Here is a 15,433-nt window from a genome sequence, read left to right on the forward strand (position 1 = left end):
ACAGAAAGCATCTGACTTTAGACACTAAAAGTCTGGCATAAAAAAAAATATCAAAACCCTGATAAACTTCTACTTTATCAGGGCAACAAATAAACTGAAAAACCACTGAGGAAAATAAGCAGTTTAAGGAGCAACACATGAATGAGGAAGACAGTAAAAAACAAAACCTGCTTAAGATTATTAAACTGTCTTGGAAACATAGGTTCCTGAAGCCTCTCTCCTGCCAGCTGTATTTTCTTGTCCTGAGTTGCTAGGGAGCTACACATCACTTACAATTAAGTATGACTTTTTCACAGGAATATCAATGATTACCTGATTTATTTTTAGATATTTTAAAAGCAGAGAAAGCACAAGCATGTATCAGAACTATCACAGCTGTATACTCTTTACAAACTGTTTGCTCCAGCAACTCTCATCGAGTCACTGCCTAGGACACAGGAAGTTTTACTATGTTCTGAAAGTCATTAAAATTGGCTTTCGCTGGATCAGCTTTTGAGAGTAAGCTATAGACCAGAGAACTAGATGGCTTTTGTTTCTTACCTGTAATGTTTTCCCCAGACCCATACAGTGAGCAAGAATGCATCCAGAACCAGGAGATGTCTTTGTTTTTTTTACAGATTCACAACAGCAATCCCACATGAACTGAACACCTGAAGAAAATTATTGAAAAATTTCTTATTAAACATTCATCTTATTTAATTTCACCTGGTAAGAGATAGGTGTGATCACTGTAAGATCATGATAACCCTTACAAAAACAGTGCTCAGGATAATTATTGATTCATTTCTGTCCAATGGGATATGGGATGATCTTTGTCTTGAACTTAATTATATTCACAGTTTTCACTGAACACGATGTGGTAACTGGCTTAGAAAGTATTACTGGGCAGACTGCAGATGACTGGGATCTTGGGGACAGGAAGAAAAGAGGAGGCAGAAAAAAAAGTGGCAAGGACTTCATGGAAAGAGTAAAATGATGTTGGTAAATTAGCAAAATTATCTGAAACTAACTAGAAGAAATTCTGCCAATACAGATCAGATGTGAAATTCTAGGCTTAAAGAGGTAAAAAAAAAATCAAGTTAAGAACCATGACAGCTGAAAAAGGAAAGGAAATATATGCTACGTAACAAAAAGCATTAACCACATGAGGTCTGCAGGGTGATTTTTTTTGTTCTTTCCAATGTATTTATTGGGGATTTGTATTCTACTATGCTACACTCAGCACAGATGAGGCTTTAACTTGACTCTGTGTCTGGTTCAGGGCGCCTCCCTTTAAGAGTGGAAGCAAGACCAGAAGTTTCTTACTAAAATGGAACGGTTGTAGATTATCAACTTTGAGGAAAATTTAAAATAACAGAATGAGTTGTGAAGAAAATGATGATTGGTTACTCTCCTTTTCTCCTTCTTCACTAGAAACAGAACATGGAAAGAAGTTGGCTTGATTTGCAGTCATGTCAAGTATCAGGAAGAAAAAAATTTCTGTTGAGAAAGCCAGGAAAATACTGCAAGATTTGTAAATCTTCACTGAGAACTGTGGGAAGTGAACATCCTAATTCCTCAATAGAACAGGTAAATGTATACTTGATTCTGCCTCAGTGTGGAGAATTAGATGACTCTGAGGACCCTTCCAACTTTACATTTCTAAGTTTCCTCACTTGTAGGAGAAACATATATATATACACGTATTGCTGATCTCACTTACTTTTGATCAGATGTTCCAAAAATAAAGAATTAAACCTGACATTCTGGCATTTGCCTGCCACGGAGTTTTTCTTACAATTCTAATTCAGGCTGCAGAAGGTGCTGTGCCAGTGGAGGGAGGTGGGGGGGAAAATTAAACCTCTCTTTCCTTACCATCTACTTGGTGTGGTTTCAGTCTGGTAACTATATTCCTGTGAACCTGCACTAATGGCTCTTTTGTTTCTTCATCTTCATCTAAAACCAGCTTAGTTGTAATGGGACATTTCAGAGGTGATGCATCTTCTATCTCTATCACCTATAAGCAGAAACAGGGCATCACAGGGATACTTCACACATGAATAATATCAAGCATTTGACAGACACTAGCTTTAGCAAAATTGGAAGTAATAATTTATTTAGTAAAGAGAAACCTTTAATTCTTCACTATGAATCACAACCTACTTTGGGAGAGTGCTTTTCCCCACAGAAAGTAAAACAGTAGGCGATTGAAACAGCTTTCAGTAGATCTTGAAACAGATCTCGGTAGTCTTAAATAAAACCTACCACTGTTAACCTGCACGAAACTACAAATAAAACTTGTGGCTTACCAGGCTAAATATAAGTACTTTTAAAATTACTTATCAAATTAAATTGAGGTACAAATATGTTGTCTTAAACACCATCAACAATTCAACTTCCTAGCATTTTGTAAAGAAAACATAACATACCTCTCTCAATTTCTCTCTCTCCCGTTCTCTTTCTGCTATACGTTTTCTTCTTTCTTCTTCTTCTTTAAGTGCATTTTGTGTTTCTGTTCTAAGCTTATCATCTTTAATAATTTTCCTTATTTTCTTCCTGCCCTTTCCAGGAGATTTTGAATCATCATTGTCCTCATCCTCAGAATTACTCTATTACAAATTAAATAAATTAAGTATTAGCAAGAAAATTATGGCACAGATCATCAAAGCCTTCATTTTTAGACTATTTCCCAACATTACACACAGATAGAGTTTAGCTCATAGGAAGAAAGATACTTTATTTTAAAACAAGTTAGCCAGCACGACGAAAGTGGTGCCACCTTAACTATAATGTATTCTGAGATATTAAAGATAAGCCCAGCTGTGCAAAGGCAGTACTGAGGGTACTGTTATCAATTGATAGTAACTAATGACTATTAATAAAGAACTATTTTTCTGTTCTAGTGGTGCTAGATCAGATCAGCTATCACCTACTCCACAAAGAAACCCTAATACCAGGAAAGCCTTAATCTATTATTTGTGTCATCTTCTACACTTAGTTAAAGATACCATGCATTTTTATCAAGATCTAGACAGGAAATGGCTTTAGTTAAATGCAGTGGGTTTTCTCCACAACGGTGCCATTTTACAAACTTTAGCACTGAATTAACATTGCGAAAAGTTATAATTTTTTATTGTAGTTTGTACAGAGCTGTTTGAAATACCCAAGTCCCTAAGCAGTTGGCAGAAGAGACAGGAACTCCTTTTCCATTAATTCAAAACACAATATAGCACCTTATTGTTGTTTTCACTTGAAGAGTCTTCTTGAACCTTTATACGCCTTCGTTTCTTTTTCTGTTTGTAACTGCGCTGGTTTTCTTCTGCCTCAGCTTTCTTAGCAGATCTATTTAAAAAAAAAAGGCAGTATTACTGATTAACAATGATAATTCATTGCCTCACTGAAAACAATGATTAAAACTATATTGGTAATTAATAGAATATATACTCCTTTTGTCTAATCAGGGTTTTACTTCCAAAGTCCTTCCTCCCCCCTGAACTCACTGAACACACATAGCAACAGTCTATTCCAGACAACCCTGAAGAATCTCAGAGTTGTTATGTATTAGTCTTCTACTGTAATCCACAATTCCTCAATTGACATTGACATATCTGGCATAAAAATGCTCATTTTTAATTTTTTTTTTCATACAGACTCAAACTGCTCTGAACCACATACTGTGGTACAAATTCAAAATTCTCCCATTTGCTGCGAAGTTAATTAGCTTTGTACCGAATTATAGATAAGTATCATCAAAGGTTTTAAGGATTGATCCAAGTCTTTAACTTTTACCATCTCACTGCCTAAATTGCACTATTAAAAACCAAAAAACAAACACAGGATAAGCATAGTTAAATTTTATTTATACCTTGTTCTTGGACGTTGGTCATCTTCAGACTCACTGACTTCTTCGCTAACTGCAGATTCATGAAACTCTGAATCATTTGAATCATCACTGCTCACTTTGAAAATAAAGTATGATTTTATGTTGAATATTATTGCGAGGTTCGCAACATTACATATCTTATAATTATACAACAAACTGTTTAAGATCAACAAGCACTGTAAAAGTTCCTCTCAGACAATACAGGACTCATTAAACATACTAATAAGAAGCAACAGGAATGTAAGGGGTTGTCCTGGTTTCAGCTGGAATAGAGTTAGTTTTCTTTCTAGCATCTGGTACAATGCTGTGTTTTGGATTTAGTGTGAGAATAATGTTGATAGACACAACTAAACATGAGTGTGTTAAGTAGTGCTTATCCTAAGCTAGGATTTTTCGGTTTCCCATGCTCTGCCAGCGAGCAGGTCCACAAGAAGCTGGGAGGGGACAGGGCCAGGAGAGCTGATCTGAACTAGCCCAAGGGGTATCAGGGGTACAGAAACTGGGGGGAGTTGGCCAGGAAGGGCAGGCTGATGCTCGGGCATTGGTCAGCGGGTGGTGAGCAACTGCATGGTGCATCACTTGTCTTTGGTTGGGCTTTATTGCTCTCTTTTTGTTATATTCCTTTTCATTACTATTATCAGTATTAGTTATTATTGTTATTACTTTATATTTTATTTTATATTTCATTTTAGTTATTAAACTGGTCTTATCTCAACCCAAGAGTTTTACTTTTTATTCAATTCTCCTCCCCATCCCACTGGGAAGGGTGGAAGAGCAAGCGAGTGGCTGCGTGGCGCTTAGCTGCTGCCTGGGGTTAAACCACAACGGGAGTATAAAGTAAAAAAGCTTAACATGTAAGCACTAGCTGAGTCCTGACAGATGGCATATTATGCCAACAAGAATTGAGGTCTTTGTGCACCAACACATCGAAGTGTAGTTTATAAGCAAATGACAGCATTATGATAGAAAGCATCAGATTTCAAAGACAGTGAGGAGGAGAGAACACAATGGGGAAAGTACAGAACTTCAGAAAACCAAAGATGATTTTTAGTTAAACAGAAGCTTTTGTTTCAAACATTTTAGATGTAATTTTATAATTGTACTTTACAATTCATGCAAATAGCCCTTATTTACAAACACCACATACAATTGTATTACTGCATTTATGGCTTGAAGTTTAGAACTGACTCAGAAGACAATTAAAAATACACCTAAACTAGCCACATTAGGTAATACTTCTGTAACTACTTCTAGATGCTATTGCTGGCATTTATAGGTAATTAAGACCAGCATGCCCTTTAGCACCTTTATAATTTCATTTTGACCTTGAACACAGTAGAAAGTAACTGTTTTATCAATAACAAGGCTTAAAGGATTGTTTTACATACATGGGGAAATGTAATAGTAGTAACATAGGGCTAAAAAACAGCAAGCTGAAATGAAGCATATTGTTCTACTTGAGACTAGTGAATTTAAAAGACTTACACCACAGAACCCTGAGAATTAGTCTGGCTGCATCTTATCTGCACATTGACACTGTAATTTACAATTACTTTTCTTGAAAAAAGTGTTGCGGTAGAATAAGGGAGGAAAAGCATGCATATACGTTCAGATAAAAATGTGAGTTTTCATGAAGGAAAATGATAAACAAATTGCATTGCATCTGTGGAACACCGCAAAAGGTGGCTACCATTAGTACAACACTAAGAACAGGAAAGTACTGCACACCCTCACTTTCACTGGCCACAAAATACGATGAACATCTACACTGACCAACGTGGCAGTAAGCACGTATCTTTACTATCACTCCCATCCTCTGCTCAAAATTATTAAGTGCAAGAAGCTGACAGATTCTTTGTTCTTGCATGCAACAATGAATATGAAAAGTCAAAGCCAAGCATCACTTCACAGTGCCATCTGGTGTTCAACTAAAGCCTGCAACACTTGAATTCTAGGATGGAGAAAGTCCTGATGCATAAGAGCCTACTAACAGTTCAAGTTAAAGAGAGAAATTACAAAAAGGACAAGATTGATTTTCACAAACTAGACATAGGGGGCTTGCCTCTCTTAAAGATTAATATTCTAAGACTCAACAAGATAATCCAATTCAGAGGATACAGTAAATGGAGAGAGTTGCATTTGTATTCAACATTTTAAATAAAACTGTTTATCAAACATAGATAAGAGAATTCTAGACTTAATACACAAGGAACTTTTACAGAGATTTTGAAATGATGATGTTTCAGATCTCCATTCTGACATGCTTTGGACTTATTTTATAGAAGCAAATACTTTTTGTGACAAAAAACATTTGGATTATGTACCTTTCCTTCTATTTCTGCGCTTCCCTTCTTTTTTGTCTTTTGGTTTCACCTTTTTTTCTTCACCAGATTCTCCATCACTCACTGTCAGCTTGTGCCTCAGCAGTCTGTGTCTGTATCTAGGCTTCTTTGATTCTTCTTCCTCTGAATCAGATTCAGAATTATCTTCCTTTTCATTCTCTTCTGTCAGAGAGAAGAGTCAGTACGACATGCACACTGGTCATTTTTCTTCTTAAATTTGTCAAGAATTAAAATCTGAATTAATTTGGACTAAATTCTGTCCTTTTCCAGGAAATTACAGGCAACAACATACTGTTGTTCCCTCAAATTTTAAGTATTTTACACTGCCTGAACACTTGGAATGTCTGTTCCAATGACTGTGTATGTTAGTCAAATCTCTCCCGTGCATTTGCACGTTTTACTGTTCTGTGTAGATTATTCCAGACAAATCCCTAGGACTTCCAAACTGGTTACAAAAATCAGACTATTAACAAAAAATTACACTTACGAAGAGTAAAAGAGATTATAATCCTCGTGATCATGTACATTGGCCTGTATTTGGCAACTACCTATCAACATCAATGACATTTTTTGGTTGAAAACTGAAGAAACTTTAGTAACTCTAGTTTTCCCAAATGACCTTTCAAATTATGATAGGTGCTACAGCACCACATTTTCCCAGATGCTTTTTGGTGCTCACCATCATCTGCTGTGTTTTCATTTTGCTTTCCAGTTTTCTTTTTTCCTTCATCCGATTCATCATCTGAAGATGCATCCTCATCAGAGGAAAGATTGGCTTTGATTTCTTCTAAAAGCATTTTCTTGGCAATTCTTTGAAGTAAAACAGAAAAAACTATTTATTCCATTGTTCAAGTAAATCTGTGAATGATAAGTGTAATCCTATACCATTCAGAACTTCAAAAAAAGGTTGAAAGCTGAACAAAAAGAAGATACAGGATGAAAAGTCATTGTGGTAAGACAGGATATATCAGCAAAAATCTCATGTTAAATGTAACGTGTTAACTTGCTTTTAGAAAGCAAAGTTGTATAATGCTTCTTTAAAAAGAAGTCTCATCTTGAGACTGGAGACAGCTATCAAGTTTACAAACCTAAACATTTGATTTTATTCATGGTCTATCTGGACATACTCTTATCAATTCTGGCATAGGCACCTATATGAATCTTAACTATAACAAGAATGTGAAGATGCTGCAGACCAGATCCTAATACTCAAATTCCCCCCCAAAATGGTTATCACACTTATTTGATATAAATCAATTAGATTAATTTCCTGAGGCACTGAATCTACTTGACTAGTATATATATAAACAGGAAGTTTTTAAAACAGTGTATCACTGAACCCATGTTTTAAACAAGGAGAAAAAGACTATTGCAATATGCATTAACTCACAGATCACCATTCTAATTTCCTGGGCACACCCTACTGCAAAAGACATGCTGTAGTAATCGAAGCAACTCATGATATCTCAAGATTAATGGATATTAAGTGCCTCGGGTAAAAAACCCCACACTGAGTCTCTCATATAACTACAATCACTTGCCTTAAAGCAACTATAGCAAAACCCCATATATGGGTATATACACACACAAAAGAAGTTTTATCAAACATTACAGGACCTGAACTTCAAGAAAAATTATGATCTTATTTCCTGTTACACAAACTGTTTGCTCAGCTTCTCAGTTTCATTTCAGCACAAGGATGTTTTCAGCTAATGTACAAGAAGTTACTACGGAAAAGTGATTTCTTTACATGCTCTTGCAACAAAAAAAATATCTTATATGAATCTATCCAAGGCAAAATATAAAATTATATGTCAAAAGCACAGGAAAATAGAGGACTTATCTGAAAACTCGTACTTCCAGGGGGGAAAAAAAATCCTGACAGAATGAAACCAGGCCTTCCTCATATAAATATCAGAAATACTAAAGTTTTCATTCCATGGTAGTCAATTTTAAATGAAGGGGTTTTTTTCCCCATAGGTCAAATCTGGTCTGTCTTGCCTTTCAGGAGAATTAACGTACCCTGTATGTCCATGGTTCAGAATAGGACAGCTTTTATACCAGTCAAAACAACAGTTCAAAAACCATGATGCTGAATCACAACCTAGGCTTCACATGGAAATGGCAAAGGAACAGTGATCTTTTTAAGTACATTTTCTTACACACTGGAAAATTGTTACTTTTATGTAGCACTATAAAATAGGTTTTAAAGAATGTGTATTTCATTTTTTAGCATATAACATGTCCCTAAAACAAAGAAACTTTTCAAAGGGAATTTTCCCAAGGTATCTTTCCTAACACTTCACATAATATTTTCTATCTTTTGAGTGATAGTATATTCTCCAAAAGCTACCATATATTCAGTTATTAAAAGATGGAAGTAAAACAGTTTAATAAACATTTGAGATTGTTCAGTGAGTCAACAACTATCCATCAGCATCCCAAACACTCCCCCCCTCTTTTGAGAAATGGCTTGTGAAGAAATAGCTGATTAAAACTTTAAAATGCACTCCTCTTGGTAAGCTTTAATTCCATACATATCAACAGATCACAGTGTGAATCTAATGAAAACTTACTAAAGTCCATAGAGAAGTAACATCCTCTTCCAAATTTTTTTTGCATTAGGTCCTTCCAGAGGATTTGGGAAAGGAACTTAGGTTTTTTGTTTGGTTCTTGTTGCTTTTTTAAAATCCACCACATCATGTATAATAGCAGCAGGAATAAATAGCTCCTTATATAAGAAACTAATACTGTATTTCCTCCATCTCTTAATGGTCAGGAGAACTTTTTCTTCAAAATGAAACTGCTTGGAATATCACGGATTGGCTTCTCTTTAAAAGCATTTGCCATAAATTATTAACCTTAAATCCTACACCAGGAAATGCAGACAGCAGCTACTTTTCTTGTTTAAAAAAATAACATCGTCACCAAAGTTTTGCTTTGAAAGAGAAAATAGAAACACTAAAAAGAACTGCAACATTTTAGAATTCAATCCTGAAAGTACTGCCTAGTAATACTGCATTTGACTGACTTTGGATTGTCTTCAATTGCATTAGCAAAATTAACACAACTTGTATGTGGATAACGATACTTACCTTTCATACAAGTCACCTTTAAAAACGTATTTATACATTTTTAAACAAAGGTTGACTTTGGTTCTTAACAAAAGAAGACGTACATGTTTAGTTCTTCTTTTATGAATTTTTTTAAAGGGGAAAAAAAAAAGGCAAATGTATCATTTACCTAAAAGTACCATGAACAAAATCTACTACCCATAAACAGAAGACACTGTTATTTTTCCTACTAATCATCATCATAACCACCAACCAGATTGGGTACACTTATTAGTTTCTAGTTAATTATTTATAATAATATTTTTTTATTTTATACTCCAAGATAGACAATTAGACATAGTTTTCAGCTACGATAAAAGTTCAACCACTTTGAATCAAACTGAGATGGAAATGATTGTTTAGTGAAAATAGCTACATTCTCTTTAATGTGTTCCACTGGTACATGTTAGGCAAAACGTAAGACATTGTTGAGATGTTCAGAATTTAAAAGATTCCTATTTTTAATGTAAGTATATATCTGATCGGAATTAAAAGTGTAAGCAATATTAGAATCAAACGGACTAAGTCTTGTGAATGCATCTGACAAATGACTGATGTAAAAAATGGCTTATATGAATTAGAATAAATTGAGTACTGGACTCTTGACACTGGTTTTAAATTAAACTGCATGTGGCTCAGGATAATGTATCACATTTCTATTTTAAGATATAAACCCATTTGAAGTGACCAGGTTTCTAAGCTAAGAAGCTTCATATGCTAGCTTTAACATTTTAATATTTGCATTAACATCAAACTGCAAGTACCAAGAAAAGCAAGTTATGATAGTGTAAAAACTCCCCTGCTCACATTCTTCCACAGAAACCCATGAAAATCAAAAGATATCATAATATTTACTTGGGTCAAGGACATAAAAGATATTCTTGGCCAACCAGATGTAACAGTTGAACACTATAAACAAATTTAATTAAGAAGCACAAAGAGCTTTATGACCTCCAGCACAGGACTTCAGGTAGTAAAAAAAAAAAAAAAAAAAAAAGAAAAAAACCAAACCACCCTGCATCTTGTTCATTTCTGCCACTGATCTGCTGTGACCTCAAGCATGTCATGTTGCCTAGCCCCAATCCATCTTATCTAAACATACTGTGAGGTTTGTATAAAGGACAGTTTCCCAACACATATTTATACAGTGCCTTACAGAATGGGACTGTAACCTCAACCAGGACACATAAAAACAACTCTAGAGTAAAATAACAGTATGTATGTATAATCTTATCTAAAAATCAGGATTTAAATATATTTCACCTTTGTAAGAATGACACCAACAATATACATTTATAAATAATGAATTGATTACTATGTATTTTTAAACTTATGCTAAAAGAAAACATTTTTAGAAAGAGATAGGCAAACTGGAAGTTACCCAGGGATTGCTTAGTCACAGTATGACTACTTTAAATTATCCTTCAGACATTTCAGGAAAAACGGAATAGTAGGTGCAGCCTCTCATAATGTGGAGTTAAATCCACATGGTAATTTGCACCATTCTTGTACATAATTATAGAGTGCCAGTATGATGGACTCCCTTATAAACTGTCAAAAATATCGATGAGACAATGCTACCACTATAAAAATAATTTTTCTTTTTAAGAAGCAATAATTTTAAATATTAGGTAATTATCGTTATGTATTTTTACCAATTTGATTGTATCAACTCACACGTAGTGTTCATAAATACCTACTAATTATTTGTAGAAATAAGGTTGCCCAAAACAAGCCTTTGGGGGGTGGAGGAGGAAGGACATTTTTATGTGGCTAATAAAAGCCACCATTCTTTCAGCTAGAGCACTACTGATTTATAACGGGCCTTTGGTACATTACTAAAAAATTTAGAACCTTTTAAAATATATTTTAGGAGATGAATATTTTGATGAAATGTCATAGATGTTTAAAAAAAATAATGAAAACTGCCAAACACCTTGTTCTAAATACTGTACTGTCTTTGTTGAAAGACTCCAATTTTCAAGCTGTCAGAGTTGTATTAAATTAAATGCTTGGACAAGAAAAACGTTTTACAAAAATTTATTGCAACCATCAAATACTTAAAAGGCATTCTGCATTAAATACACTATTAACTTCTTAATAAACAAAACTACCGCAAACATATTAAACAGTGCCATTTAAAAGATCAGAAGGACCAATAATAGATAATTACACAACATAAGATGAAAGCATACAGCGCTGTATGTCATATTATGACCCACTTGGTATTGCATTTTGGCAAAGATGATTTCAGGACTATTAATATTCATGTCATGCACATCCAGAGGTATGCAAATAACAGAACATCTAAACTAGACTTGCAAACATGAGAGTTCCCACACTACAAATACCCAGTAGGTACTATGTACCCTCTTTGGCCTGGAAGAAAATAGGCAACTTATCTGAATAGTAGGTAAACTATTTAAACACTTTGTGTAGAGTAAACAGAAGAACAAGCTTTTAACTTCTTGAAACTTGTTCCATCTTTTTACATTTTATATAACTGATTTTGGTGCCAAGTACAAAGCATAATGAACGTAAAAGTAGACTGCAGTTACCAGTTAACATGTCTGAAGGTTGACAAAACTGTTTATTGACAAAATACCTCCCCATCTCATAAATATATATATTCAAAATATTCCCTAAATAAAAATTTCAACAAAGATTCAGCTTAAAAACAAAGTACAGAAACTGATTTTTAAACCCCAAATTCATATTACTGATTTGTTTGTTATCAATTGGATCAATTCATTTCCCAATATAGCTCTTAAACTAATAATTAAGATCTGTCAGTAACATTTGTACTGTTAACACTGAACTTTGACAAAAGTGTATTCACTTAGTTATCAACCAGAAACACTTAAGAAACAAACAAAAAAGAAAAAAGAAGGGGGGGATCAAAACAGGACTGGAATTAAAGCATCATTTAAAAAAAAAAAAAATCTTGTATTACCAGCGTTTATGTGTTCTGCTTATGACCCTGGGCTGTCAAGTCCCTACAATTACTTGATTAAATTTGATGACTGAAAACAAGAAAGAACTACATCAGCAGCATTTTGATGCCAAACTGAGGTCCATAAAGGATATAAAACAGTGTTTTTAAAATTTACTTCAGCCACAGATCAAAACATACAACTCTGTGAAATAAAGATACCATATTCTAAACTAGTAAGGCTCAGAAGCAGAAAAAGACTCCATCAGCAACTGTGCAAAGCTATGAAGCTGGTCCCATACATGCTATATGGCAAAAAAAAAAAAATCAGTTTCTGAAATACTGTGTAAAAAAACTGAACAACTCTTTAGTCTAACTAAAATAACTTCCAAAAAGAAACTGGCTCGTAATTGAGCAATACTTCATGTTGTGCATTCACTCATTAGAAAACGAAGCTTTTACATTTTCTATCCAGGCTAATTTTCATAACTACAATGGTACTGGTAAAATAAGAAATCTTAATTAACTATTTCTTACATAGATTCATTTTTTATTGAACTTGAAACTGAAACAATACATATAATTCTGAAAATATCTATGCAAAGACTTAAAATTCATTAATTAGTCTCTTTGATACCAGTTGAACCTATGCACAGTGCTTGTAGAATCGGGGCCTTAACTATCACATTAGTCACTTCAGGTACTCTTTAGTGGATTAAAATTCAGTTTAATTAACAGCTGAATATATCTAATATTGTTTTCTCCACATCTGTGTTTTCTCTTTATTGAGAAAAGGTGTTTCAATTAAAAAAGCAAATTGTGTAACAGTAATAACCGAGTTCAATCTGAAAATATTTTAGCACTGCATGTTGCACAGAGGCAAATTTTAACCTTCTATTCATGTAACTAGCTGAAATTCACATTTGTCAGAAGAAGGTTTTTATCTGTCTGAATAAAATACTTGTCACAAACCTCACACTTTCAACAGGAACATAAAATGAACAGTGCTGCAGCGCGTTTATAACACACCCTATGCAAGGTGTGTTAGCTAACACTTCTAAATACTCTTTGCAATTCTGGATTTTGGCCTCTGTTTTCTGGCCCCTTGTTCAAACTTGCGGGAGGCCCGTGAGCGAGTCTTTACAAGGCAGGCAGTCGTGGTTTTTACAACCTGCTTGCTCTTCCGTTGTGCCGGTTTGCGCCCACGCCTAGGGTGTGTTATAATCTTTTTTAAGTCCTTATGGATGGTATCATACCTATTCTCAGGATCGTCATCATCATCATCTTCCTCCTCCTCCATTGGAACAGCCCTTGATTTAGTCTCTCCCTCATCTCCTGGGGGAGGAAGGAGAAACAAAACAAAACACACATACACACAAAAAAAAAAAACAAAACAGAAAACATGAAACACTTAGTACATGTAAAATCAGCAATAAACAACACAGCACATGAACTATTGTCTCCATCAAGAATCCCATATAAAAATAGCTTGTTCTACTAGCAAGCAAAAAAGCCAGTTACCTATCTTGACATATGAAAATATTTTCATTAATAAAAGGATCTAGTTTTTCAAGCAGCACTTTTATCCACACTATCCTTGCTACTACGTACAACGTGCAATTCTTTCCCTACTATATACTGTGAAATCTGGGTTTTTACACCAAAACATACAGAGATTAAATACTCCACCTAGGATTCAGAAATTATGTTTCCCAAGAAGTTACTAGCTCCATTTCAGAAGCTCCACTACTGAATTTGGGTAACCTGAAAAGAAGGCTCAAACAAATATATTACAGAATCACCTACTAAACTTATGAGCCATCCTGCTGCCATTAAGAAGTACTCGAGAACAATAAACCTTGCGTATTATTGCTTTCAGAGTATCAAATACAGTGCACGTACACTTGTTGTGTATGTGTGAAGACTTACGTTGTGAAAACTACACGTGCTATCCTTACTGCAAATATCAAAACTCAGCTGCACTACATGGATACAGTCTCTCATGGAAAGCACATCAAACCCAGCAGCATGGGGGACATAATAAAGAATAACACAGTATGATACCTGCCTTTAAGCTCCTCTGCACTCTCCTGGTTGAACTGGAGGAATTCAGATTATTTCTAGCACGCTCCCAGCCCTTTTCCCTTCCTTTTCTCTCATTTTTCTGACTCTCATGTAAGTCAGTCAAATCTGTTAGTTAGTAAAATTAAGCTTAGGAAAAAGAGACCTCAAAATCCTAATGAACTGGGATCCCCTCATTCATCAATTGTACTGTTTCTTTCCTACATGTGGGGAGTGGACTAAAACTAGGCTGCGAGAGGCTTGCTCCAAATTGTTTTAACGTACACTTGTCCTGGAATTACCACTAGCCAGCTGTCTGACAGGACCGGGTAAGAGGTGATTACAGAAAAGTCCCTCAATCTGGGACTTCGATAAATAGAACTATCCTGTTGGTTAAACCAGATTCTAAGTCTCATTCAACGATCAACCTATATAGCCTCTTCAGACACAGAAGAGACTCCTTTATTTATTCACCTATTAAGCCAAAAACAAACTGAAAAGATAGGGCAAGTTTTCCTCCTCATAAGGCAAACTCATAGAAACATACAGTCACCAAGACTGGAAGAGACCTCTGGACACAATGTACTCCAACCCCCTCCTCAAAGCACAGGTGACTCCAAAGTGAGGTCAGTTTTCTCAGGCCAGTCAAGGTTTGAGTATTTCCAGTGACAGGGATTCCAGAATTTGACAGGGCAACCAGTTTCAGGCTTTGACCACCCTCAGTATAAGGAGTTTAATCAGTTTTCCTTGCCAAAACTTGTACCCATGGCCTCTCATCCATTTGTCATGCATCCAGCTCAGCCTTTTCTAGAACTACCCATTAGGTGATTAGAAGACTGCAATTAAGACTCCCCATTTTTACCATTCTCCCTCCAGGCTATATGAATCCACTTCTGTCTAACTCTGTTGTCAGTCATGCTACATCACCATCTCATTTTTCCAATTTGTAGACTGTTATCCATCTCTCCCATTCAATAATTATCCCATCTTTCCACTTGTGACTTGCAAATAAAAAAAAAAAAAAATCACCCTCACTGCCTCAGACACCTTCTGATTTATTAAAACCAACTTTTTCCTCCTGAGCCATTTCAATACCAAGTCTGTGAACATACATGAGCAATTT

The 15,433-nt window shown here is 35.1% G+C and overlaps 1 protein-coding gene across 8 annotated transcripts in view; it reads right to left on the minus strand.

Annotated features, from left to right (window-relative positions):
• The window catches only part of ATRX (ATRX chromatin remodeler), a 94,830-nt gene that overhangs the window by 40,885 nt on the left and 38,512 nt on the right, over positions 1-15,433 (minus strand). For 7 of the 8 annotated variants that reach the window (XM_074882519.1, XM_074882516.1, XM_074882518.1 and 4 more), the window contains 8 exons: positions 13,506-13,584; positions 6,884-7,014; positions 6,187-6,366; positions 3,845-3,938; positions 3,213-3,321; positions 2,409-2,588; positions 1,855-1,996; positions 541-650 (listed from right to left, as the gene is read on the minus strand). In XM_074882519.1, the coding sequence (XP_074738620.1) occupies positions 541-650; positions 1,855-1,996; positions 2,409-2,588; positions 3,213-3,321; positions 3,845-3,938; positions 6,187-6,366; positions 6,884-7,014; positions 13,506-13,584 (1,025 nt within the window). The remainder of the gene's footprint in view (positions 1-540; positions 651-1,854; positions 1,997-2,408; positions 2,589-3,212; positions 3,322-3,844; positions 3,939-6,186; positions 6,367-6,883; positions 7,015-13,505; positions 13,585-15,433) is intronic. The other variant, XM_074882514.1, reaches the window with a different exon arrangement.

Source organism: Strix uralensis, chromosome 13, assembly GCF_047716275.1.
Source record: "Strix uralensis isolate ZFMK-TIS-50842 chromosome 13, bStrUra1, whole genome shotgun sequence".
Lineage (NCBI taxonomy): Eukaryota > Metazoa > Chordata > Aves > Strigiformes > Strigidae > Strix > Strix uralensis.